This window comes from Ostrinia nubilalis, chromosome 16, assembly GCF_963855985.1.
Source record: "Ostrinia nubilalis chromosome 16, ilOstNubi1.1, whole genome shotgun sequence".
NCBI classification, from domain to species: domain Eukaryota; kingdom Metazoa; phylum Arthropoda; class Insecta; order Lepidoptera; family Crambidae; genus Ostrinia; species Ostrinia nubilalis.
Window position 1 is genome coordinate 4,355,579 of NC_087103.1, and position 25,548 is coordinate 4,381,126.

The 25,548-nt window shown below is 38.6% G+C and overlaps 2 protein-coding genes across 2 annotated transcripts in view; one reads left to right on the top strand and one right to left on the bottom strand.

Annotated features, from left to right (window-relative positions):
• Positions 1–20,430, bottom strand: part of LOC135079517 (uncharacterized) — a 29,849-nt gene extending 9,419 nt beyond the window's left edge. The window contains exons 1-7 of the mRNA XM_063974173.1: positions 20,346–20,430; positions 20,057–20,152; positions 14,185–14,971; positions 13,274–13,455; positions 12,211–12,328; positions 742–985; positions 42–373 (exon numbers count right to left, since the gene is read on the bottom strand). Of these exons, the coding sequence (XP_063830243.1) occupies positions 42–373; positions 742–985; positions 12,211–12,328; positions 13,274–13,455; positions 14,185–14,971; positions 20,057–20,082 (1,689 nt within the window). The 5' untranslated portion in view covers positions 20,083–20,152; positions 20,346–20,430. The remainder of the gene's footprint in view (positions 1–41; positions 374–741; positions 986–12,210; positions 12,329–13,273; positions 13,456–14,184; positions 14,972–20,056; positions 20,153–20,345) is intronic.
• Positions 20,431–21,251: 821 nt separating this feature from the next.
• LOC135079518 (centrosomal protein of 120 kDa-like) lies at positions 21,252–25,380 on the top strand. The gene is made up of 9 exons (XM_063974174.1): positions 21,252–21,378; positions 21,445–21,592; positions 21,669–21,801; positions 21,931–22,041; positions 22,563–22,668; positions 22,847–22,995; positions 23,178–23,266; positions 23,784–23,935; positions 25,139–25,380. Exons 1-9 carry the CDS (start codon positions 21,327–21,329, stop codon positions 25,378–25,380), a joined length of 1,182 nt encoding a protein of 393 aa, XP_063830244.1. The 5' UTR covers positions 21,252–21,326.
• The last annotated feature ends 168 nt before the right edge of the window (positions 25,381–25,548 follow it).

Sequence of the window (25,548 nt, forward strand, 5' to 3'; positions counted from 1 at the left end):
AGCGCGAGCGAGTACACATCACTGCGAGAACACGCGTGAACAAAGCCCTCCTCATCAGGTTCGAACAGTTCCGGCGCCTGCCAGCGGTAGTGCTCAGAGTTCCGATTCATCAGTAGTCCTAAGAGGTAGGAGAGAGACTCACCGTTGCAGCACTCCCACAGTATGAGTGCGAGCGAGTACACATCACTGCGAGAACACGCGTGAACAAAGCCTTCTTCATCTGGCTCGAATAGTTCCGGCGCTTGCCAGCGGTAGTGCTCAGAGTTCCGGCACGTCAGGTAGTCCTTTGACACCGCGTGGGAGGTCAGGTACGCCTCTGACGAACGCTCCGATATGAGAGGCTCGCATTCCGCGCTGTTGGTTTCACGCGTATCTGTACGAAATGTAAGAAGTTCAGACATATTTTCAGATAGTAAAATGTTAGTGAACTTATGACAAGTAAGTACAACATTAAAAGATAATATTCGTTATACCTAGATGATTTCGAAGAGCACGTTATGCCGGCGACTGGTATATTAAAATCGAAGCGCATGCATGAAGCAGTAGTTTCTTTTTGGGACTATTAACACCAGTAGTCCTAAGATGCGCGCCGTGATAACTATTATCGACGTCAAAATGTATGGGAAAAATCGATAAAATGGCGTGATAACCGCTTATCGCGGCGCGCATCTTAGGCCTACTGGATAGCATAAAGAAATAACAAATACGAGTAACTTTGATCTGCTTCTAGTTCTGACTAACCTTCAATAGTAGCATACTGCGGCTCCGGCGAGTAAATCTCGTACCCCTTATCTCTTCTCTCCCTCGCTTTCGGCAGCTTCAGGCACGGACTAAGGTCGGCCAGTTTGGCCGCGTCATGGCCAGTTATCATGATGCTGTGGCTGCTTAATTCGCTGTGCACGTATCCTTGCATCCGAAGGAAGACTAGAGCATTCGCGATGTCCAGAGCGTAGCGCACCGATATTTGAGCGGTTAGAATCCGGCCCTGGGTAAAAACAAAAGAGCTTTCGTAGTCGAAACAAGGTACAAGGTAAATGCTACTTACGGTAGGTGTATTAAATTCTATTTTGCAATAAAATTGTGTATGAAAACAACGGTTGCGTGGAACAATTAGCTTTTTAGTACCACTAAGGTGCAAATCGGATGTGCATTCAATAGACGCGCGAAAGTATGCTAATATGGGGCAAATACGTTTTACTAGCGTAGGAAGAACTAATCATGGTAGTTAGTGTTACTCTCTACTCGTAGTATTTACAACTATAAAAACAAACATGTGGTTGTGGATGTTATGTAATTTGTTTCGCTAAATATAGGTTTTCTAGCATTCAAGCGCCGTGCGCCGATGATTTTTGCTCTTTTTTTACTAAGCGTATGGTAATAGCTGACTAACAATCGATTTCATACATGTTTGATCTCAGAAAAAGAGTTTTTGTATCCTTAAAGTCTTTAATTAAGCTCTAGGGCACAACTACAATTTTATGAATGTTAATTTTCTGGAATTTATGTTACTTTAAGAGGGTTTTTGCGTTATTATGACGGAAAGACTGACAGAATATGCATGCAAAGTGAATGTTTTTTTAATTTATAAAAACTAACAATGTTCAAGAGTTCAACCTTTCATACTAAGCTAAGGCAATACAAATATCGTGGGAATGTAAATGAAACAATTAATCATTGTAATTATTTTGAAGTATGGGAATCAGGAATTATTATTAAACTTTACTTACCTTGACTCTTAGGTTTGCTAAAGTTTAAACAGATTAAATTAGCATTCAGTATTCATAATTTTAAAGTTGTTACAAAATAAACTAATCGAGACCAAACCGAGAGAAAAAACAAAGATACCACTGTAAGTATATTTTTGAGATATTAACTATATTCAGACATCTATACTTATAATAAATCTGTAGAGAGGTCAATTCTGTACATGAAATATATTTTCAAAATAACTATCAGGGGGTGATTAGTGATCGATACTGACGCCAAAAATGCAATCAGTAAAATTTTTGTCTGTCTGTCTGTCTGTCTGTCTGTCTGTATGTTCCTTATAGAAACAAAAACTACTCGACGGATTTTAACAAAACTTGGTACAATTATTTTTCATACTCCTGGGCAGGTTATAGGATACTTAGGAATTCCTACGGGAACGGGAATTAAAGGGAAAATCCTTTTGTATGAAAAATCTAAACCGCTTAAGTTAGACGCTTGAAATTTGGCATGCAGGTACCTTAGTAAACTTAAAGCTTAGTTACAACAGGATATTGCAAAATTCCCACGGGAACGGGAGTTAGCGGGAAAAAACATTTGTATGAAAAATCTAAACCGCTTAAGTTAGACGCTTGAAATTTGGCATGCAGGTACCTTAGTAAACTTAAAGCTTAGTTACAACAGGATATTGCAAAATTCCCACGGGAACGGGAGTTAGTGGGAAAAAACATTTGTATGAAAAAATCTAAACCGCGTAAGCTAGACCCTTGAAATTTGGCATGAAGGTACCTTAGTAAACTTAAAGCTTAGTTACAACAGGATATTGCAAAATTCCCACGGGAACGGGAGTTAGCGGGAAAAAACATTTGTATGTAAAAATCTAAACCGCGTAAGATAAACTCTTGAAATTTGGCATGCAGGTATCTTAGTAAACTTAAAGCTTAGATACAACAGGATATTGCATAATTCCCACGGGAACGGGAGTTAGCGGGAAAAAACATTTGTATGAAAAAATCTAAACTGCGTAAGATAGACTCTTGAAATTTGGCATGTAGGTACCTTAGTAAACTTAAAGTTTAGTTACAACAGGATATTGCAAAATTCCCACGGGAACGGGAGTTAGCGGGAAAAAACATTTGTATGAAAAAATCTAAACCGCGTAAGATAGACGCTTGAAATTTGGCATGCAGGTACCTTAGTAAACTTAAAGCTTAGTTACAACAGGATATTGCAAAATTCCCACGGGAACGGGAGTTAGCGGGAAAAAAAATTGTATGAAAAAATCTGAACCGCGTAAGATAGATGAAGAAAAACGAGATCCACGCGTACGAAGTCGCGGGCGGCCGCTAGTTTACAGAATAAGTATTAGACGTGCGCGCCGGTCAAAAAAAATCGGGCGGCGGCGTAACGCCGGCGGCGTGGGATTTTTCAACTTTGCATATTAAGGCCGGGTAGCAGAGAAAATGGCGAAAATGAGGTTTTCATTTTTCATTTTTGAGGTACTAAACAGTAAAATTAAAGGCTAAGATTTTTATTGGGCATAGTTGAGGATATTTTCTAGGGCTATTAACGGATGGAAACACGATTTGATGAAGTTGACTCGATAGAATAAATTCCCAAAGTTACCTCTATTCGTTTTCTATTTATGGTTTTATTTTTAAAATAAGCTATTTGAGATTCTAAATCTTTTACTAAACTAAAGTTCAGAAATAACTTGAGGGCTTTTAACGGATGAAATTTTTATATTGCGTCTTATTTAGTTACTATGTTAAAAAATGTGAAAAAAATCGTCCATGACGGCTTGGACAATCTCAATCAGTCGCGCGGTGGCGCTTACGGAGGACGGACGCGTGTCAGTTTTTTGGCCGTGACAGTTCGCGATTTGTCAATATTTTTGACAATGATGACTTTGATGAGTCACAGTATAATAATATCAGTGTTACTGGAGAAAGCTTAAATTTTTGATAATTAAGAATTATCAATTTTGTCTACCTATTGAAATTTAAATCGTTCGCATCCTTTTAAACAAAGACTCTACTCATGATACATAGTACATTCCTCAAATATGAGACAAAACCAATGAGTTAAAATTACATTTTAATAGTACCTACATACAATCGTCTTACACTCTTTAGAAGAGCACACTGACACAAATAAATAATAAAAAATACTGTCTAAGGTCTGTAGCTAAAGGTCTAAGCTGTAAGATAGAAGAATCTTCTAGCCAAAGAGATGGCAGATGCAGCAGATGTCAACGGATTTAAAACTGGAGTTCATATGACTCCTTGTAGACTTGAGTCTCTAGAGCGTCCCTTCCTCCACCATGCGTAAGAATGTTTCAAAAATACTGTCTAAGGTCTGTAGCTAAAGGTCAAAGCTGCAAGATAGAAGAATCTTCTAGCCAAAAAGATGGCAGATGCAGCAGATGTCAACGGATTTAAAACTGGAGTTCATGAGACTCCTTGTAGACTTGAGTGTCTAGAGCGTCCCTTCCTCCACCATGCGTAAGAATTTTCACAAAAATACTGTCTAAGGTCTGTAGCTAAAGGTCTAAGCCGTAAGATAGAAGAATCTTATAGCCAAAAACATGGCAGATGCAGCAGATATCAACGGATTTAAAACTGGAGTTCATGTGTATCCTTGTAGTTTTGAGTCTCAAGAGCAGTGGTTCTTAACCTTTAAGTCATGAGGGACCATTTTACCAAATTTCTGTCTTGTCAGGGACCACCTCATAATCGGTCAAAACCAGTTTGACTGCAAAAATCAGTTAAAAGTGGTTTTGACCAAGGTGTGCAAGTGCACATCGTGGACCACTTGGAATGCCTCCAGGGACCACCAGTGGTCCGCGGACCACCGGTTAAGAACCACTGCTCTAGAGCGTCTCTTCCTCCACCATGCGTAAGAATGTTTCAAAAATACTAAGGTCTGTAGCTAAAGGTCTAAGCTGCAAGATAGACGAATCTTCTAGCCAAAAAGATGGCAGATGCAGCAGATGTCAGCGGATTTAAAACTTGGAGTTCATGTGACTCCTTCTAGACTTGAGTCTCTAGAGCGTCCCTTCCTCCACCATGCGTAAAAGTTTTCCAAAAATACTGTCTGAGGTCTGTAATAAAAGTCTAAACTGCAAGATAGAAGAATATTTTAGCCAAAAACATACTGTGGTTATAAAGGTGTACCAAGGGTACATGCTACACCTTTTTATTCGATTGTAAGAGTACTGGTTTACTCACAAATCCGTTTTATCTGATTTTCTGAAATCTTTTAATTACACTGGGGTTTATCATTCAAATCAATGACTAATATTTGAACTAATTTGGAAATATTAAGGTCTATCATTGGTATTTTTTTCAAACTTCTGCGTTGAGCCATTTACGAGATCTGGGACATCACAAAACAAACAAACAAAGGACTAATTATCTGCTATACTCTCGACTCTCTAAAGCACAACATTTATAAAAATTTTGCTGCGGTAATGCACTCCAGGTAACCGTGTGTGATGCTCATTGCTCATAGTGATTTTCGATACAGAGCCCCGTACATACGTTATACATAAATTATGGAAAGAAAACACCCAGACCAATACAAACAAATATGTATGCAATTTTAGTATGATATTTTTATTTATTAATAAACAAAAAGACTGAACAAAATTGATGCGTGTACTGATTAATGTAATTAACTACATGCAAAGCTTTGTGAATTGCAACAACTATAATTTATTATTATTATCCAAGCTCTAAATAATCGCTACTACGAGTAACTGATCATAAAATGTTTTTCCAATCGCTCAAGCTCCAGAGGATCTACCGATAGGTCGGGTGACGTAATCTTGAAATTCTTTTAGCCGGCGCGGAACTTCCGGAAGGTCGGGTGACGCCACGCCTCTTTGAACCGTGTTTACTTTGGCAGTTATATTCTATATTTATTCGATTCTAAAATATAGTCCCAAAAATTTTGAAAGTTGTTTTAATTTGTATTACTTGGATATGATTTGTATTAGAAAGTGCTATGAGTGTGACGCTTGAACGGAAGGAAGTCAACCTAACCTAACCAACTGCGTATTTCTAAACTGCGTATTTCTATACTGTGTAGCCGCGAGAGCTCTTTGGCGCGCTGTCTTCGGCGAAGTATTGCGCGCGCAGATTTTGACAGCGCGAAATACCTACTTTAGCAGAAATACCAAGCCTTAAGGCCGGGTAGCAGAGAAAATGGCGAAAATGAGGTTTTCATTTTTCATTTTTGAGGTACTAAACAGTAAAATTAAAGGCTAAGATTTTTATTGGGCATAGTTGAGGATATTTTCTAGGGCTATTAACGGATGGAAACACGATTTGATGAAGTTGACTCGATAGAATAAATTCCCAAAGTTACCTCTATTCGTTTTCTATTTATGGTTTTATTTTTAAAATCAGCGATTTGAGATTCTAAATCTTTTACTAAACTAAAGTTCAGAAATAACTTGAGGGCTTTTAACGGATGAAATTTTTATATTGCGTCTTATTTAGTTACTATGTTAAAAAATGTGGAAAAAATCGTCCATGACGGCTTGGACAATCTCAATCAGTCGCGCGGTGGCGCTTACGGAGGACGGACGCGTGTCAGTTTTTTGGCCGTGACAGTTCGCGATTTGTCAATATTTTTGACAATGATGACTTTGATGAGTCACAGTATAATAATATCAGTGTTACTGGAGAAAGCTTAAATTTTTGATAATTAAAAATTATCAATTTTGTCTACCTATTGAAATTTAAATGGTTCGCATCCTTTTAAACGAAGACTCTACTCATGATACATACACTCGATAGCAAATAAATCGCACCACCCGCGACGCGAACTTTAAAGATTTTCTTTTGACACAATAATGGTGCCCCAACAATATTCGTGTTATTTGAAAGCCCAATAAATATCCTTAAAGAAAAACACATTTAATTTCTTAATAAATGATTAACATATACCATAAATGTACCTTGAAAAAAGACCTCACTTTGGGCTCACCTCTGGGATCAATTAGACCAAATTTTATGGTTATAAAACCAAATAATGATCACACGTGTCCTCTTTAAAAGATGGATAGCGATTAATCCCAACTTAACAGTTTTTTATGACTATAAAAATGGCTATAGCGTAACTACCTATTTTTTGAAGAAGTGACTCTGGATCCTTGTAAAGACACATTTTTGGGGTAAAAACCTTTCCTTTAATAAAATGAAGTTTAGAACTAGGCTTTTAAATGGTGCCAATATTGGTGGGAAGTAGGGATGCATACGTTTGAAAATGCTTGTCGCGGGTGGTGCGATTTATTTGCTGTCGAGTGTAGTACATTCCTCAAATATGAGACAAAACCAATGTGTTAAAATTACATTTTAATAGTACCTACATACAATCGTCTTACACTCTTTAGCACACTGACACAAATAAATAATAAAAAATACTGTCTAAGGTCTGTAGCTAAAGGTCTAAGCTGTAAGATAGAAGAATCTTCTAACCAAAAAGATGGCAGATGCAGCAGATATCAACGGATTTAAAACTGCAGTTCATGTGTATCCTTGTAGTTTTGAGTTTCTAGAGCAGTGGTTCTTAACCTTTAAGTCACGAGGGACCATTTTACCAAATTTCTGTCTTGTCAGGGACCACCTCATAATCGGTCAAAACCAGTTTGACTGCAAAAATCAGTTAAAAGTGGTTTTGACCAAGGTGTGCAAGTGCACATCGTGGACCACTTGGAATGCCTCCAGGGACCACCAGTGGTCCGCGGACTACCGGTTAAGAACCACTGCTCTAGAGCGTCCCTTCCTCCACCATGCGTAAGAATGTTTCAAAAATACTGTCTAAGGTCTGTAGCTAAAGGTCTAAGCTGCAAGATAGAAGAATCTTCTAGCCAAAAAGATGGCAGATGCAGCAGATGTCAACGGATTTAAAACTTGGAGTTCATGTGACTCCTTCTAAACTTGAGTCTCTAGAGCGTCCCTTCCTCCACCATGCGTAAAAGTTTTCCAAAAATACTGTCTGAGGTCTGTAATAAAAGTCTAAACTGCAAGATAGAAGAATCTTTTAGCCAAAAACATGGCAGATGCAGCATATATCAACGGATTTAAGACTGGACTGGCACCACCTTGCAATGTCATCCCCTCTCATTGTTATCTTACGTAAACGAACATTTTATTTTTTAAATACATTTTAAAAATAATTTAGGTACATTACAGATAATGTACCTAAATTATTTTTAAAATGTATTTAAAAAATAAAATGTTCGTTTTATTATTTCAATAATCTGACCACTCAACTCAACTACACTACACAAACACCTTTGTTCGCAACTGTACTGACGAAACCTCGATATTATACCGTTCATTTAAGATGGCAAGCTTTTTGCTGCGGTAATGCACTCCAGGTAACCGTGTGTGATGCTTATTGATACAGAGCCCCGTACATACGTTATACATAAATTATGGAAAGAAAACACCCAGACCAATACAAACAAATATGTATGCAATTTTAGTATGATATTTTTATTTATTAATAAACAAAAAGACTGAACAAAATTGATGCGTGAACTGATTAATGTAATTAACCACATGCAAAGCTTTGTGAATTGCAACAACTATAATTTATTATCCAAGCTCTAAATAATCGCTACTACGAGTAACTGATCATAAAATGTTTTTCCAATCGCTCAAGCTCCCGAGGATCTACCGATAGGTCGGGTGACGTAATCTTGAAATTCTTTTAGCCGGCGCGGAACTTCCGGAAGGTCGGGTGACGCACGCCTCTTTGAACCGTGTTTACTTTGGCAGCTATATTCTCTATTTATTCGATTCTAAAATATATTCCCAAAAATTTTGAAAGTTGTTTTAATTTGTATCACTTGGATATGATTTGTATTAGAAAGTCCTGTGAGTGTGACGCTTGAACGGAAGGAAGTCAACCTAACCTAACCAACTGCGTATTTCTATACTGTGTAGCCGCGAGAGCTCTTTGGCGCGCTGTCTTCGGCAAAGTATTGAGCGCGCAGATTTTGACAGCGCGAAATACCTACTTTAGCAGAAATACCAAGCCTTAAGACGTATAATGAAAAACCACCCTTAAACGAAAGAACTTTATTAAGTAAACTAATAAGATGACTAATCACTTTTCTTCACAGAAAAATTTTTTTTAGCAAATTTTATAGTTGTCGTGCACAAAAATTATTTTATTCACCCTAAATGGACTCGGGCCGGGACCTTTTGGCTGTTAAAAGCAATCCAGCAACCGTAAACACTCTTTTGCTCTTGTGCTAATGACGATAAACGCGGGTAGGCAGATTGTCTGGTTTGCCAGTAGGACAAGATGTCTCCGTCTTCAAGTTTCGCAGGATCAGCAGTAGCTAGGTATTTTCAAGCTGGTCAACAGCATCATCGAAGCCGGAACCATGAGAACTGTGTTGCATGCTGTATTTGCGCAAGAGTTGGGAAAGTATTGAAACTTTACTTGTTTTCTGGCTCGGCTGGGCAGCGTTCGGGAAGCTTCGCAATATTCTGACGTCCGAAATACCGCAGTGTCTCAAGTCAAACGTCTGACCAGTGTGTGTTGCCAGTGATAGTATACGGATCTGAGACGTGATCGCTTACTATGGGCCTCATAAGAAGGCTCAAGGTCACCCAAAGAACGATGGAGCGTACTATGCTCGGAGTTTCCCTGCGTGATCGAATCAGAAATGAGGAGATCCGTAGGAGAACCAGAGTGACTGACATAGCCCGCAGAATCGCTAAAATCAAGTGGCAGTGGGCGGGGCACATAGCTCGAAGAGCTGATGGCCGCTGGGGCAGGAAAGTTCTTGAGTGACGACCACGAGCCGGAAGACGTGACGTGGGCAGGCCTCCCACTAGGTGGACCGACGGTCTGGTGAAGGTCGCGGGAAGTGCCTGGATGCGAGTGGCGCAGGACTGGGGAGGCCTTTGTCCAGCTGTGGACGTCTTTCGGCTGAAACGAACGAACTTGTACTCGCTTCTTCCTGGTGACCCTCCTGGTGTAATAATGGTTGATTATGTTCGTAGTAAGGGATTAATTCTTTGGTATATTCTGCTAAGAAACCAGCTGGAGTTCATTCGTTAGCAGACAGATAGAGGTCAACTTCTCCAAGCTTCATAAACCTACAGTCTAATAATGCATCCATGATCGTCTTCATCTTTCTCTATCACTTGAGAAACAGTCTCCAAAGAGCTTAAAAACTTTTGTTCATTTCTGCCTCTTTCTCCAATTCTGGCAAACGATACCTGACTGTTTTTCCTATTTTCTTGCATTACGTCACCAGACTTAAAACTTCGGGTGTTTTTTTATTCTATCAACCGTAACTAAGTTATGGAGAGCGTGCCCTAGGCAAAGATCATCATCATCTTCATTTCAGCCACAGGACGTCCACTGCTGAACATAGGCCTCCCCCATTGACTTCCACATCGCACGGTTGGTAGCGGCCTGCATCCAGCGCCTTCCTGCTACCTTTATCAGGTCGTCGGTCCACCTTGTGGGTGGACGTCCCACGCTGCGTTTTCCGGTACGTGGCCTCCATTCCAGAACCTTGCTGCCCCATCGGCCGTCAGTTCTACGTACTATGTGCCCTGCCCACTGCCACTTCAGCTTGCTGATCCGTCGGGCTATGTCAGCGACTTTAGTTCGTTTACGGATCTCCTCATTTCTGATTTGATCTCGTAAAGAGACACCGAGCATAGCCCTCTCCATAGCACGCTATGCAACTTTGAGCTTCTGTATAAGGCCTATAGTGAGGGGCCACGTTTCCGAGCCATAAGTCATCACAGGTAACACACATTGGTTGTAGATGTTGCGTAGTTTCCCGAAAGCTGCCCAGCCGAGTTGGATTCGACGATTAACCTCCTTCTCGAAGTTGGACCTACCTAGCTGAATCGTTTGTCCGAGGTAGACATACTTGTCAACAATCTCAAGAATCGAGCTCCCAACCGACACCGGGTAGGGCCGAGGGCGCAACATGGACGTTCGACATAAGCTTCGTTTTGTCCATGTTCATCCGAAGGCCTACCTGTTGGGAAACTCGATTAAGGTCTTCGAGCATGGTGCCGAGGTCCTCCAGCGATTCTGCCATGACCACGATATCGTCGGCAAACCGAAGGTGAGTGATGTACTCACCGTTAACGTTTATGCCGTATCCTTTCCATTCCAGGAGTTTGAAAGCGTCTTCCAATGCCGCGGTGAAGAGTTTCGGAGATATAACATCTCCCTGTCTTACGCCTCGCTGTAGAGGAATCGCCCTCGTGCTTTGCTCCTGTACTCGGACCGACATGGTGACGTTTTTGTACAAGCACTTTAGTACCTCGATGTACCGATAGTCGACACGGCACCGCTGGAGAGACTGCAGCATTGCCCACGTCTCAATCGAATCAAAGGTCTTCTCATAGTCCACGAACGCCAAGCATAGTGGCAAGTTATACTCCTCAGTCTTCTGTATAACCTGCCGCAGCGTATGGATGTGGTCTATGGTACTATAACCTTTCCGGAAACCGGCTTGTTCGGGAGGCTGGAAGTCATCGAACCTACGTGCGAGACGATTCGTGATGACTCTCGAAAACAGCTTGTAAACATGGCTCAGAAGCGAGATGGGTCTGTAATTCTTCAGTAAGGTGTTATCTCCTTTCTTGAAGAAAAGCACCACCACGCTTCTGTTCCATGCCTCTGGCGTTATTCCCTTGAGTAAAACGAATCCCATCAAAAACAATACTTGTCAAAAAAACCAAGTCTCGCAACTCAGTTGTTCTACGGTAAAAAGTTGTGAGATCCATGTAATACCAAGTCCAGGCCAGGAAATCTTTAACGTTTTACATAAATTATTGACTTGGCCATCGCACTAAACAATTTAATTTACACGTGTTTTCATGCGATGGCCAAGTCAATATATTTATGTAAAACGTTAAAGATTTCCTGGCCTGGACTTGGTATTACATGGATCTCACAACTTTTTACCGTAGAACAACTGAGTTGTTTTTTTGACAAGTATTGTTTTTGATGGGATCTCATTTCTTTTTGTATTTTGTAGACAGCAGTTATGTATCTAGAAAACTGGACCGAAATTGACCTGCATAGCTAATGAAAATTCAGCCTTCTAGTTTTATCCACAACGAAGTTACAGGCGGTCGAAAATGGCCTGAATTGCTTCGAGAAAAGGATGGTACGGGCCGTGCCGCTTTTTTGCTCGACTTGGTGGGGGCACTGCCGTGCCCCCAGAAGATGGTTGTCAATATCTGCCAGCTCCATTGCCCGCTTCACATTAGATTGATTTTAAACTTGTACTCTCTTGCGGGTTTTGTCTCGGCGCGAATTTTAAACAACCGGCGGCGGCGGCGGCGCGCTGACTCCTTATGGCGGCGGCGCGCCGCGGCGGCGCGCACGTCTAATAAGTATAAAAGTTCTTCTGAACTTCTGAACGCAGCAAAAGCTTTCATTGGTATATCATCATAAAAATTGTGGACGATAAAGTCTAAAATATATTAAACTCACTTGCACATGTATTATGCCATACAACGTATCGACACAGCGCTCGCAGACGATATGCACGTTATTGTGCACGTCGGGATACAGCCCCATTAGCAGGATGATGTTAGGGTGGCGACATTTTCTGCAAAAAAAGAGAAGAACTAATTAACTGCCTCTATGTTCTAGCGGTAAAATCATTATCATTGTTTTCAAAATCAAAGATCACTTTTACACGTCCCAACCCTACCTCTGCTTCGAGACAGTAAAACCGGGTCTAGACGGGTGTAACGCGTAATGAAATGTATCGTGTAATGTAATGGAGACAGTATGACACGTAGAATTCTTGTTACATTTACACGTAATCTTACATTACACCCGTCTGGACCCAGCTTAAAATGGGGCAGTGCTAAGAAGAAGCAGCGCAAGAAACAGTCATAACTTCAGCCACAGGACTTCCACTGCTGAACATAGGCCTCCCCCAATGATTTCCAGATTGGCCCGTTGTCGGTGAAAATTCAACGCTGCGCTTGCCGGTATGTGGCCTCTATTCCAGAACCTTCCTCAGTGTGGTTTTAGGCAAAAATATTAGTATTTTTGAACAGCTTGAAAAACTTGAGTCAAGAAACTAAAGAATTAGATCGAAAATGCTGTCACCTAACTGCTTTAACAAGTGAAAACATTGATATCATTCAATCACAGTGCCATGGAGAGTGCATTTATAAATCACTCGATTCATTAATTCAGTTTCGAATGACATCTCGCTAAAGAAACAATAAAGAACGCCATTTCTAAGGAGAAAACATTTTCTAAACCAATTACGGTACTTATGACAATTACAATTTGAAGAAGTAAAAACTAGTTTGTTTATTAGGTTTGGTGTTTGCCTTTGATAAACCATAAACTTTTGATACAAAAAAAAAACTAACATAATCTTGGGCTATAATAATAATTAGAAACGTAGTAGGTCACCTTTTTTGGCGTCGGTTTAAAAAGTAGCTCCCGTTCCCGTAGTGACGCGGTTTCGACCAATAGGGACCCTATCCAATTACATTTTTTTCAGGGATCACTTCATTAGAATAGAACATACCTCAATATGTTTATCTCCGTGTTCCGTTTCCTCCTGACGTGCTCGCCTGTGACACCGGGCATCCTCTTGATTTGCACCGGGACCACGCCCCAGCGGCCGTGGTTCCACACCTTACTACTGTCTGAGCTCACGTCTAGGTTGCTTGCGCTCGCGATCGGCAGCCCCAATGCGCTTGTGTCACTCTATGAAGGAACACATCTTCAAATATATAAAAGCGAAAGGCCACTGACTGACTCATCACGAAATCTCAGAAACTACAAGTGCTAGGAGTCTTAAGATTTTGCATGGGGGTTGCTTTTAGAACGTAGGTGCTCACTAAGACGGGATTTTGCAAAATTCAACCCCTAAGGAGGTAAAACGGGATCCAAGCGTACGGAGACACGGACGGCCGCTAGTCTTAAAATACAACATAGTAAAGCATGAAAACGGGACTATTTCTCCTCTCGTTCCCACCACTGCAACTCATGTATGTCCAGGATCTACAGCTTGACCGCCAATAAAAACCCAACCAGTGAAGGTCAAGTTTGTCCCGGGGAAGTTAAACTGTCATTGAACCGGCAACATAGTAAAGCAAAGTAAAAAAAAACTACTATGTTGCGATCATAACCCCTATTAGTCTCCTGAAGATCACGTGCAGTGTGTTGTACCAATTTTATCAGAAGCCTGATTTGTTTTTGTTCCACAGCTGGACATCCTTTCCCCAACTCACACCAGTAACGTCTATCTAAGGCTAGGATCTGCCAGGCAAATTTATTTTTAAAGTTACTGGACAATTTGACCATTACATAACTGATTAGAAAGTGAGATTTACCGAAGACAATGTCACTCACTGACTAAACTGTGATCTATAAGTTACGTAAACAAAGGAACAAATTACGAAATCTTAACCCCATATTTATTATGATACTTACTTTGCTGTCTTCAGACTTGGTCGTATTCGGCGACCGGGGCTGCAGTTGCTCGTCTGCCCACTGGTCAAGATTCTTCAGCTCGCTCATCACCTCCCAAAGCTTATCTTCCCCGCTGTCATTGTTAACGCCGTTTGATGATAACTGACTAGATATCTTCACGTCTCCCCCCTCCTTCGCACCGTCTACTTCCTCCACATCACTTCTAGTACCATCCAAAAAATTCCTCAGGTCGAAAGGCAAGGAACTCTTTTTGCAGAATTCTGGAGAATCCACGCGATCTTCGTCTTTAAAATCTATATGCCTTTGGGCTTGGAATTCAGGATCTGGCGGCCTGTAGCATCTTTGCCGAGAATTTCGCCGCGATTTGTGTGGTTCGGAGTAAGTAGACGTCGCCAGCATATTTCCGGGCATAAAAACTTGATTTTGGAACAGAAATTGTATGTTTGGGAGGCCGTCGTAAATCTTCTCTTCGGACATGGCGCTTCTGATTCGTTTGTGGGTTTTCTTCTTGTATTTGACGGCGGATTTCTTCTCGTAGTTGAATGTGTTATCGTGTTCTGCGCAGTCTGTGCAGGAGACCGGTAGCGAGTGGCGGCCGCATTTCTTCTTGGAGGGTGTGACTTGTAGGTCTTTGCTTCCCGCGGACCTCCTCGCTTGGAACTCTGCCAAGTCCCGCTTGTACTCCTCGGTGCGTATGGTGCCCACCTGCGAGGCACTCTTTGGGCATTGTTCTTCTGGAGTCGTGGGCTCGGGACTCACGTGACGAGTGGTCACCGTTACACGTTCCCTGCAAAAGTGTTTGGTGTTATAATCGATCATCATCCGGTTAGATTAACTCCGGTTTTTTCGCTTCCAATAATTTGGATCGCGTCGAGGCATAAAGCGTGGAAATGTCGCGGGTCAAGAGAGACGTGATCTACTTGGCCAATGGACTTTTATTGTACCAGTCATGTAAACGAATGGATTTGTCATGTTGGAACGTATTGTCGTTTCGAGGAAAACATAAGTTTTCAAGGACTTGTCGACATTTGGAAGGTGTAATTTATTAAAAGTAACTACCTTACTACTTACAGCACTCTTATTTAAAATTGTACATTTAGGCAATTATAAATGTTTCTTAAAATGTATTCTCTACCGCGTTTCTCAGACTACGATATTGAAAGAAATCTATGTATTAAAAAGTAAAAGGCAATTTTAATTACGATGAATGCTACGATCATTTCTTCTAGTTTATTTAAAATCTTTCGTAAGCCGATACAGAGCAGAGCATATGTTATATTTATTCTTTTTTAACAACTTTATGTAGACGCGGTGCATCAAGGTAACGTATGTTGTTGTATTAGGTTCTGTTTTGCTACAATACGAACTGCATACACACAAACATAATAACAAATGAGTAAACTAACAAGCTGGTTACTTTATTGCATATCTGAAACCGGTTTAAATTGATATCAGTAATTTGATGCTATCGTTAAAAACAAAAGCAGGACGCACCAATCCTACGATGTACCTACTTCAGATTATTTGTGAAGACAAGAAGGCATAAAAGACTAAAAGAACTCTAGAATTTAACAATTAGGTAAATGAATAAAAGTTTATGTAAGAAACTGATCACAAAGTATTGATACATGGCCTGGAAATAATTAACCTGAAGATAACTATCAGTTAACTCATCAAAGTAACCCAAGGGAGCAAATTATTTAAAATGGCACCGACTGATATAGAACATTTGAATAGAAAAGAAACATGAAGATGGTCTTATTAGATAAGTGTCTGGAAGAACGACAATCTCTTCAAAGAGATGCTATAAAAATAATCAACTCTATAATCGGTGTTTTTGTACAGTTTTCCGTATTGTCTCTCTCTATAGCGTGTCCCAAGACGTTCAGGCGCGAAAATGTTCGTGTCAACAGAAAAAGGTGCTCATGGTTTATGATCCATGGCATTTTGGGTACCGTTAGATGATACTTTAATTACAATTAATAAAGATTCTATCAGCAACATTGATTAACCTATTCACTGGGAACTCTTAGAAATAATGTGAAGGGTACACAAACAATGAGTTGCATAACGTATTATTAAAATAGAAAGCATCTTGAATATCAAGAGTTTTGAGTGACACGACGATAACATTGCTTACATAAATAAGCTGTCCAGCCATCAATTTAGGTATTTGAACGCAATAAGAAAATAATTCGGTTGCGATCAACAAATAGTTTGGTGAAAGTGAAATTTCAATAATACTGTTTTAGATCGATTCCGATGAGAGGTTTCGATTCAATCGGGTAATTAACGGAGGCATCAATCACGACCATGATCGCCGATGCCGCTTTGTTGTCGGGCGAAATTACTTATTCGTGCAGAAGTTCTTGTCGGTTTTCAAAATCTGGCAACAAAGATGTTACGCGAAAGGTGAATCAATAAATAAATAACTTTCGTGAAGTATCATGATGTTAGTAATTATGCTTTATACTCGTATTCGTTTCAGCAGACATAACTTCTGATGTAATACCTGCTGGTGTTGATGAAAAGGGATTCTTCACTATGCATACTACTTATACTGCTTAATGTGGTTTAATTTCAGGATCGGGTCTATTCCCACCTCTCGTTCCCACAGCTGCAACTTCTAAGTAGCCAGGATCAACAGCTTGACCGCCAATAAAAACCCAACCAGTGAATATCAAATACCTACTTATCCCGGAGGAAAGTTAAACTGTCATTGGACCCGCACCGAAATTAATCAGAAGAATTAATTTCAGGATAGTGATCCAATGAAGCAGAATGGCTGCCTTTTACCATGAGCTACCACAAAATAGGGCCCTCCCCTTTCCCCGTTAATTGATAAAGGCTAGTTTTATCTCAAAACAAATCGAACATGTCGCTGGTATTTCAAAACACAGAAAACCACTTTATAGAAAGTTCAATCACCAGCAGCAGGCATTGTTTCTTGACTTTATTATGTCATTGATTAATAGAAGACTTATTTTGCATTCTTAATCTTATTGTTATCTCGGCTTATGCAATCAAAGGTGTCAGTAGATCCGATATCATTTGATCAAAGTTATTGTTGAGAATTTTTCGCCATATCATTTGCGAAGTGTCCATATCCGGCATAAATTCGTCCATGAGTCCATGACCCATACAACATTGTCGACCTATTTCTGCGTCAATTTTTGCAATTATCTCATATCGTAAATAATTGGCAAACAACTTGCTCTTCGTGACTTCATTAACAAGACTTTTGTACAGGTGAAACAATAATTACTTTAGCAGTAATTTACTTACAAATATATTACGTCGGAAATTGATTGAAAGTTATAGGTAACGCGTGTACGCATCATTGACTCACGAGGAAATCCTCAGTAAATTGGTAGTTCAAGTAAACGTAATTAAGTATAGAGGTAAATAAAATGAATTATAACGCTAGTTTATCTAGTTATGAAGTTTGCAATTAGAAAGGAATGTAAATCAAACCTTGATATCAGGATTGGTAACACAAGGCTGAAGATGCGTATCTGCAACTATAGTGAGACAGTGACTCATCAATATAAAGAAAAAGAATTCTTTAATTTTTGATCGGGCCAACAATATGACTGATACTGTAAAAGCGCGTCGGAATTTAGTATGTTTCATACTACGTATTTCTGAAATTTTATTCAGGATTGTTCGACGATAGGTATAATTATGTACCTATATGGTCTACAGTTCTCTACACGCGTTCGAAAAGCTAATTAATATAAAAATGAATTGCTCTTCGGCTCGCTAAAAATCGAAAACAGCTGAGCCGATTTAGCTAATTTTGGTTTTCAAATGTTTGTCTTAGTCCAGGGAAATGTTAACGGTGAGAAAATAAGGGAGAAACAATTAGACGTACCTAAGTGGTACGAAGTTCACCATGTCATCTAGTATTAAATACATACCTAAGGAAGATCCCAAGGTAGATTTGGTAAGCCATAGATCCGCGGCACTTCTTTCCCAGTGATTGCCGATGCCGATCGCGATGTTCGATAGGCTTCAGGCTAAACCCGACAGATACGAACTAAGTAGGCCTAACTGCATATCGTCAATGATCGCACAAGCCCCTAAGCGGTACCTCACAAATGTTTTAATTAACTGCATCAAACGCAACAATGGGCTCGCGGGAGGATCGGCACAATGCATGGCCTCCATGTATTGAGACCATACCATTGAAAAGCTTTGGGCTGATGATTCGGCGGTCTAGGTGGAGACAGTTACATCATGCCGCCACAATGCCGCAGACGGGCTATTGTCGGACGTTGTAACATGTTTTATTATGAGTTATTTGAACTTTTAAAACCTGTACCCATTGAATTCACAGCCTACAAAAATGAACAATCATTTGTAATCTACTTAATGCAATTTGAGCGCGTATTTAGAAACGCACTTTCCATTTTAGTGTTATTATTGTTAGTGGAGAATATGTTGAATTTATTATCCTGTATTTATAACACTAAAGAAACATAAAAAAATATCAAATTGAATATGAGTAAAAAGATGGTTAAAACTACTTTCAATACACACATTATTGAAATAAAACAATTATTGTGATAAATAAAAGTATTGAATTTATAAATAAACATTTAGGTAATGTTAACAGAAATAATGATATAAGGGAACAGTAATCTGAGTGGACTATAAGTTTCTCACTGACCAGTCCTTCCTCTGCTTATATCCTGGATTTATTCATCAGCAAAAATACAATAAGAACACTAACCCCCTTACTAATAAAACTTACATGCTCATTGAACAGTGTTTTAAAGTGATGTTTAATATGGAAATGTCATTTTAAATCAGTGTTCAACAAGAATTGTAACTTTTTATTAGTAAGGGGGTAAATGGGTAAGGGCCTTACCATTAAATACCTACTATAAAATGATGTTTAAATTGCAATTTTAATGATAATCATAACTTTTTAAAATATAATTTCACAACTTTTCAAGCTTTCATATCCATCCATCAAATCTATACAGGGTGTTAGGTAAATGGGTATATGAGCCGACACTAGCCCATGTTAACATGGGCATAAAAATGGTATGGTGAAGTCAGAAAATTGATACCTCCATTTTAATTATTTTAATTTTCATACAAATCGGATTTTATAAAATTTATTTTGTATGAAAATAAAAAAAAATTAAAATGATGATATCAAATTTCTGACTTCACCCTACCATTTATATGCCCATGTTAACATGGGCTAGTGTCGGCTCATATACCCATTTACCTAACATCCTGTATAAAGGACCTTCAATGTAACTAACCCCATTGGAAATTAATTTAAGACCCAAACATTTATATTATTTTCTGAGTAATTAGATAGGGATTTTGGATGAATTTCATCGCTTACAAGTTTTTTTTATTAAAAACATGTATCAGCTGATTGAAATAAACTAAGAACAAAACAAACCTTTCATAAATTATACTAGTTTAGAATTTGAGATAAAAAAGATAATTTAACTTATGGAACCTCATTCATATCTTTTAGGGTTTGCTACATTCCTCCAAAGAATGTAATACATTAATAAATACCTAATTAATTAATTAATTTGGAGTAGGATCACAAATAAATTTATGTGTCCTGCATTAATAATTAATTAACTAATAAGATATTTATTAGACCAGTTTTAAAATAATTATACTGATTATTAAAGGCTCAGAAAGTTCAATCACCCCAAATAAAAACAGTATAGCACTGACTCATGCAAAAACCGTGAAAATGAAAAGTAAATTAAAAGCAGAATACCGAAGTTTGACCTTTACAAGACAAGTTTCAATATTTTTCGTTAGGCGAAAAGTATTGCATCAAAACACTTGTGCACTGTACAGGTAGGTAGGGAATTATGTAGGTACTTACCGACGCAGCCACTTGAAGACTCCCATGTCCTGCAGCGAATCCACTTTTCGTCTATTTCTTACACTACATACAAAAACTATCCGTCAGTCTAAGTAACTATACGTAAATGCGAATAATTAAAATTGAAAGCGTCTACGCGAGCACGCGGGCATTACCGGCGCATTAGAAGTCCGATCGCAACAAAAAACAACTAGCAACAATGACCACCGATATATTGTGCGGTCAGACAAAACATCACGAACGGCACGCCATTCGCAATGAGCTGAATTTAGTTTTTTGTACAAATTACTTTTCGTTGCGCTCCGGTGATCCACTTCATCCGCGCCAGTTAGGCTGGGCCTCGCTTGTCTGTCTGTCGCGGTCACAGGCGGATCGGTCTACCGCACCAAATTAAATGCAAGCGTAGCGTTACGTACTTATAAATTCTACACAAATACAAATGTAAGGTAGTTTTAAACTTAAATGTTATTAATTTGAATTAATTGTTTACCCTTTTGACGTTTCTGTATCGGATTTACTTTTCAAAGCTTTATACTCGTACAAAAACTTTTTCATTTTAGTAGATTAATCGGAATTAAAAATAGATAAAACGCATTTGTAACTAACATAACAAACCACAGCTTTTTAGTTAGAAATTTAAAAAATTCTTTGGTAAACTGGGAAATCTGAAAATTATTTTATGACGTAGAGTAATCTTAAAGTAACAACTGAGTTAAATTTTTAATATCCATAAACTTATAGCAGGGGAGAAGCTTATAAAATTAGTTGAAAAATACAAAAGAATATAAAAATATATTTGTGTTAAATTATTTTATAAGAAAATATTATTTTTTTAATTGAAAGTTATTTTTTTGATCTAATTGACTTCCGGTAACATATTATTTTAATCCACAGATTAGTAAAAATAGAGGCCGTATTCGCAGGTTTTTGCTTTCGAGCTAAAAAAGAGTTAAGCTTCGAGCTGATGATATGCGCTAATCTTTGGAGCCATTTGGAGCAGCAAAAGTTTTGATGATCAACTTTGAAGCAACAAAGTTAAATAAGAATTTAATAACACAAGCAAATATTTATTTGTAGATTAAAATCTAAATTAACATGGCAACACTGTTCAGACTGTTTGCGGCCAAAAACACTTTATCCAGTTTCATGTGCTTTTCGAAAAAATCATAGGCATAGCTGTCAATTGTCATTTGTTTGATTTGGAAAAGTTTGTTTACGTTGTTTGAATTGAATTTTACAAGATTTTATTGTTAATTCGACTGATTCATTCATGGACGAATTGAGAGGGCCAAATATACAAATAGTTCTTCATGTCAAAGAAGGTTGTTACGTTCAAAGTATTTTTAACATTCTGTTTTCCCTGCTCTTTAGTGTAACTTAATTTTCAGGGCTTGGGTTTGGATTTTTACGGAGTCCTTTTATTGTAAGCGGCTCCCTGAATGGATATATGCTGGAGACTGATCCGGTGGTGCCAACACACGCACCAGTCTTTGATGCAGAGCTCGTTTGGGAAGCTGACAAAAGAAGATTTCGAAGGTTTTTTTTTATTGTACCTTCTGTGCCTTCTTACAATCTATGAAACATAACTTTTGCTAAAGTGCTAAGTTTTCAGCCTTCGAGTACAAAATGTGCCCGTCAAAGTGGAGGTATTCACCATGGGTACACAGGGCAGGAAGGACAAAATTGGATATCTTCTTCTAAGCCTGCTGGGTGCCCAGCCATGTCCATCAAATAAATTGAATGATGTAAGAAACAGTTGATTTCGTTTATTGGTTGATCATATGAAAAGTATAAGCATTACAAAACAACAAGCTTATAACTCAGTTATAGTACAAGTACTGAAACATCTTCAAAATGGTATTTTAAATTTTTAGGTAAAACATACATGGCACAGGCTTTTGGGCGTGAAGTCAGAAGGCAAGTGCTGCCATCCTCAGTTGCTCATGAGCCTCTCTGTTGAAGACAGAGTTAATATTCCAACACCTGTAAGTTTGAGGAAATATTATTGCCTAATAGACTAAGAGCTAGTGAACACCAGACCTATGTCATTGTATAAAAGCTGAAAGTTTGTCAGCGTATGCTCCCAATATATGATATAATGTTGGTGAATTATGAAGTTTGGGTCATGGTGGCTTTGGGAGCTACCCTAAAAAAACTGTCTAGCAAGGAGTTGGACCTGTCAAAACTGTCTGGCTGTTGGGGAAAATACTTTTAATTATTGTCCAAAGATTTTAATTGAAATGGAACATGAAAGTCTAAAATCTTATATTAATTTACAAGACCTCTTCAATTATAATTGTAGTAAATAAATAGGGGCATAAATATACACTGCAGGTATTAATTTTATTAATTGTTTCAAGGCTTTAATGGGTTTATTGTACATAAAATATATTGGTTCTAAATCACTTTCAATCAAATGTCAGATTGTTGTTGGTGGAAGTAGAAACCTTTAATATTATTATGTATGCACTGCTGTTATTTTAATTAAAACATGTTTTATTTCTAGAGAAACGAGTTGAGGATGTTTCACAGCAATGAAATAGCATATCCAGCTTCAAATTATGCTCCAAATCCCAATCCAAGTGCAGGCAGGACTATTTTGTTTACATTAGGTAAGTATAATGTGCCATTCTTGTCGCAAATATCCAAAGTCATTGTTTCAATTGGAATAAGGTTGTGCCATCAACTTTTGGTGTAATGAACTATTTGATACTGTCAATCAGTCTTTCCATGATTCTCCAAGAAGATAAATTATTGATTAATTGAGCATTTGTTTGTTTTGTTTCTCAGAGGAGTACATATCAGAAAGCAAGAAGACGGTGTCATCTCCTGAGCTTCAGCCACGATTGTTGTGTGAGGAAGGCCTCATACAAATAGGCGATGGCAGGCATCTCTACGTACTCAGCTTCGTTATAGGGGCTGTGGAGAATTTGGACATGGTATGTGTTTTAATTTTTAGTAGTTCTAAAATTTTAAATGATGCTGGTTAAGTTTAATGTGTCATTGAAAGAACAAATTGAATTTATATGTATAAAGATTATTGTGTAATTATTATTCCCTTGAATTAATGTTCCCTTCTATGTATTTACATTTTGCAATAAAAATATTGGTATGATTTCAGCTCCTGCCTGAATCTAACAGAGCTCAAAAGGATGCAGTGGATTGTTACGTCAGTTATTCAGTGTTCACACACAATATTATGACAGATAGGTAATTATTTTTTCTATTCAAGTTTTTATTATTATAGATTTTAAACCTTAAATAAATAGGGTCTTAAATAGTTTTTCGATATAAAGCCATAGGCAAAGACACTGTTTACTCTTTAGTGGCTAAAAGAGTGGCGCCAACTGGTGAGCGCTGAAGTGGTAGAAGGCCTATTGTATTTTTACGCCAACTGACTTTTAAAAGTACATTTCGTTTTCAGCCAAATGACGTCCACTGCTGGACAAAGGCCTCCTCCAAGGTTTTCCACAATGAACGGTCCTGCGCTGCCCGCATCCAGGCTCTTCCCGCGACCTTCACCAGATCGTCGGTCCACCTAGTAGGAGGCCTGCCCACGCTACGTCTTCCAGCCCGTACAGCCCGTCTTAAAAGTACATACATGATGCAAATCTACCTACTTATTTAGTAACGTACTGAGGACTGACAGATCGAAATGAAGCCACTGCAAATGCTAATCTTTTTCATATTTCTTAGCTAGTAATGAAATATTCTACCAATGCTTCAGGGTTGCCGCCAGCGCGTCGGGCGCCGGGTGCTCCGCGCACTTCAACCAGCGCACGTCGCTGCGGCTGCGCTCGCGGCTGGCAGCCTTGGGCCGGTACTTCGCGCAGTGTCCCTACTTGGTCACCAGGGTGTATGCGGGCGATAAGGACGTGGGTTAGTAGTTACTTTATCAATTTTGTGGGCTTTTTTTATTTACAAGCTTTATATTGACTTCACTTGTTAGTATGTGTGGGACAAATCTTGCAACTGAATTTAAGACCAGTTCTCCTCAACCAATTGAGCTGAAATTTGGTATACTTATGTAAGTACGATGACAATGCAATATTATGGTACCATTGAGCTGGTCTGATGATGGAGTCGGGAGGTGGCCATAGGAACTCCTAAACAAAACGGCGGAAACTCATCGAGTTTGGGTTCGTTGGATTTGTCTTTTCGAGCACTTTAGTATTAGATAATGTCCAGGGTCCTGAGATTAAGATATAACTAAAAAGTGTAAAATAAAATTATAATAAAAATAAACTTTTTTAAAAACAAGCTTTTATTCGGAATTTCGAAAGCTTGTAGCGCAAACAGAGAAAAAGAGGAATAAATTCCATGCGCGATACAAACTTTCGAAATTCAGAATAAAAGCTTGTTTTTAAAAAAGTTTATTTTTATTATAATTTTTTGAGATTATTTTTGGATCAGAATATCAACTTTAAACTTGGATAGATTTTAAATTAAATGGTAAAGTTGGATTCTCACTTTTTGTATCATAGAAGACAAATTTTTAACCCACTTCAAAAAAAGGAGAAGGTTCTATGTATCGCATATTTAATTTCATAGCACCTGCTCGAATATTCAGCCATAATTAGATTCTCACACTGCAATCAAAACAATGACATGATTGATAGTGAACCATAATAATTATTAACAGGTTTGAATCTATGAATGAATGAATTTGAAACACGAAACACGTTTTGAACGATCTTGAAGAGTATCAGTTAGACCTATAATAAATTGACACTACTAATAAACAATGTAAATGAATCTGTACCTGACAAGCATGTAATATTATTATGATTTTATTAATGGACATCTTTTTAATTTTAATTTATTTAATGTGACATTTTTGTTAAGTTTTTGCATGCCGACATTCGGTAGAGCACGCATGCACTTACATACTGCTTTATGTATAATTTGAACAAATATGTACCGTGTCTCTTACGCAAATAAATGATTTCTATTCTATTCTATTCTTAATAATTAATTTTGAAATACTACTAATATAGACCAGTAACTTCACTTGGGAAAATGGTCCTTTTTAGTTTTTTTAAATTATTAGTATTCATTTTGTAACTATTCAAATATTTTCAGGCATCTGCAGCATGGATCTCCGTAAACTGGTTCCCACTGAAGACCCCAAGCAGTTTGTGGATCAGTTCTGCGACCACGAACGCTCGCTCACCATACACGAGCGCTGTTTCATACTGCGCTGCGATGGCAGACCCAGTGACGACCATAGAAGACCTTTTGTAGACGTGGAAATGAGCCTGAAGTATGTTGGGGACAAAAAGGATAAGGCACAGGTGAGATCAACAACGTATTTAATTCAGTAAGTAGGTTAGATTGTCTTTGAGGTTATGCTTCATACTGCGCTGCGACGGCAGACCCAGTGACGACCATAGGAGACCCTTTGTGGACGTGGAAATGAGCCTGAAGTATGTTGGGGACAAGAAAGATAAGGCCCAGGTGAGTTTAAATAACATTTTTGATACTTCGATGCA

Excerpts from the sequence above, each read along its gene's own strand:
- LOC135079518 (XM_063974174.1), top strand. The coding sequence starts at position 21,327 with ATGGACGAATTGAGAGGGCCAAATATACAAATAGTTCTTCATGTCAAA. Across the intron at positions 21,379-21,444 it reads AGTTCTTCATGTCAAAGAAG|GGCTTGGGTTTGGATTTTTA; the intron begins GTTGTTACGTTC and ends CTTAATTTTCAG. Across the intron at positions 23,936-25,138 it reads TGCGGGCGATAAGGACGTGG|GCATCTGCAGCATGGATCTC; the intron begins GTTAGTAGTTAC and ends AAATATTTTCAG.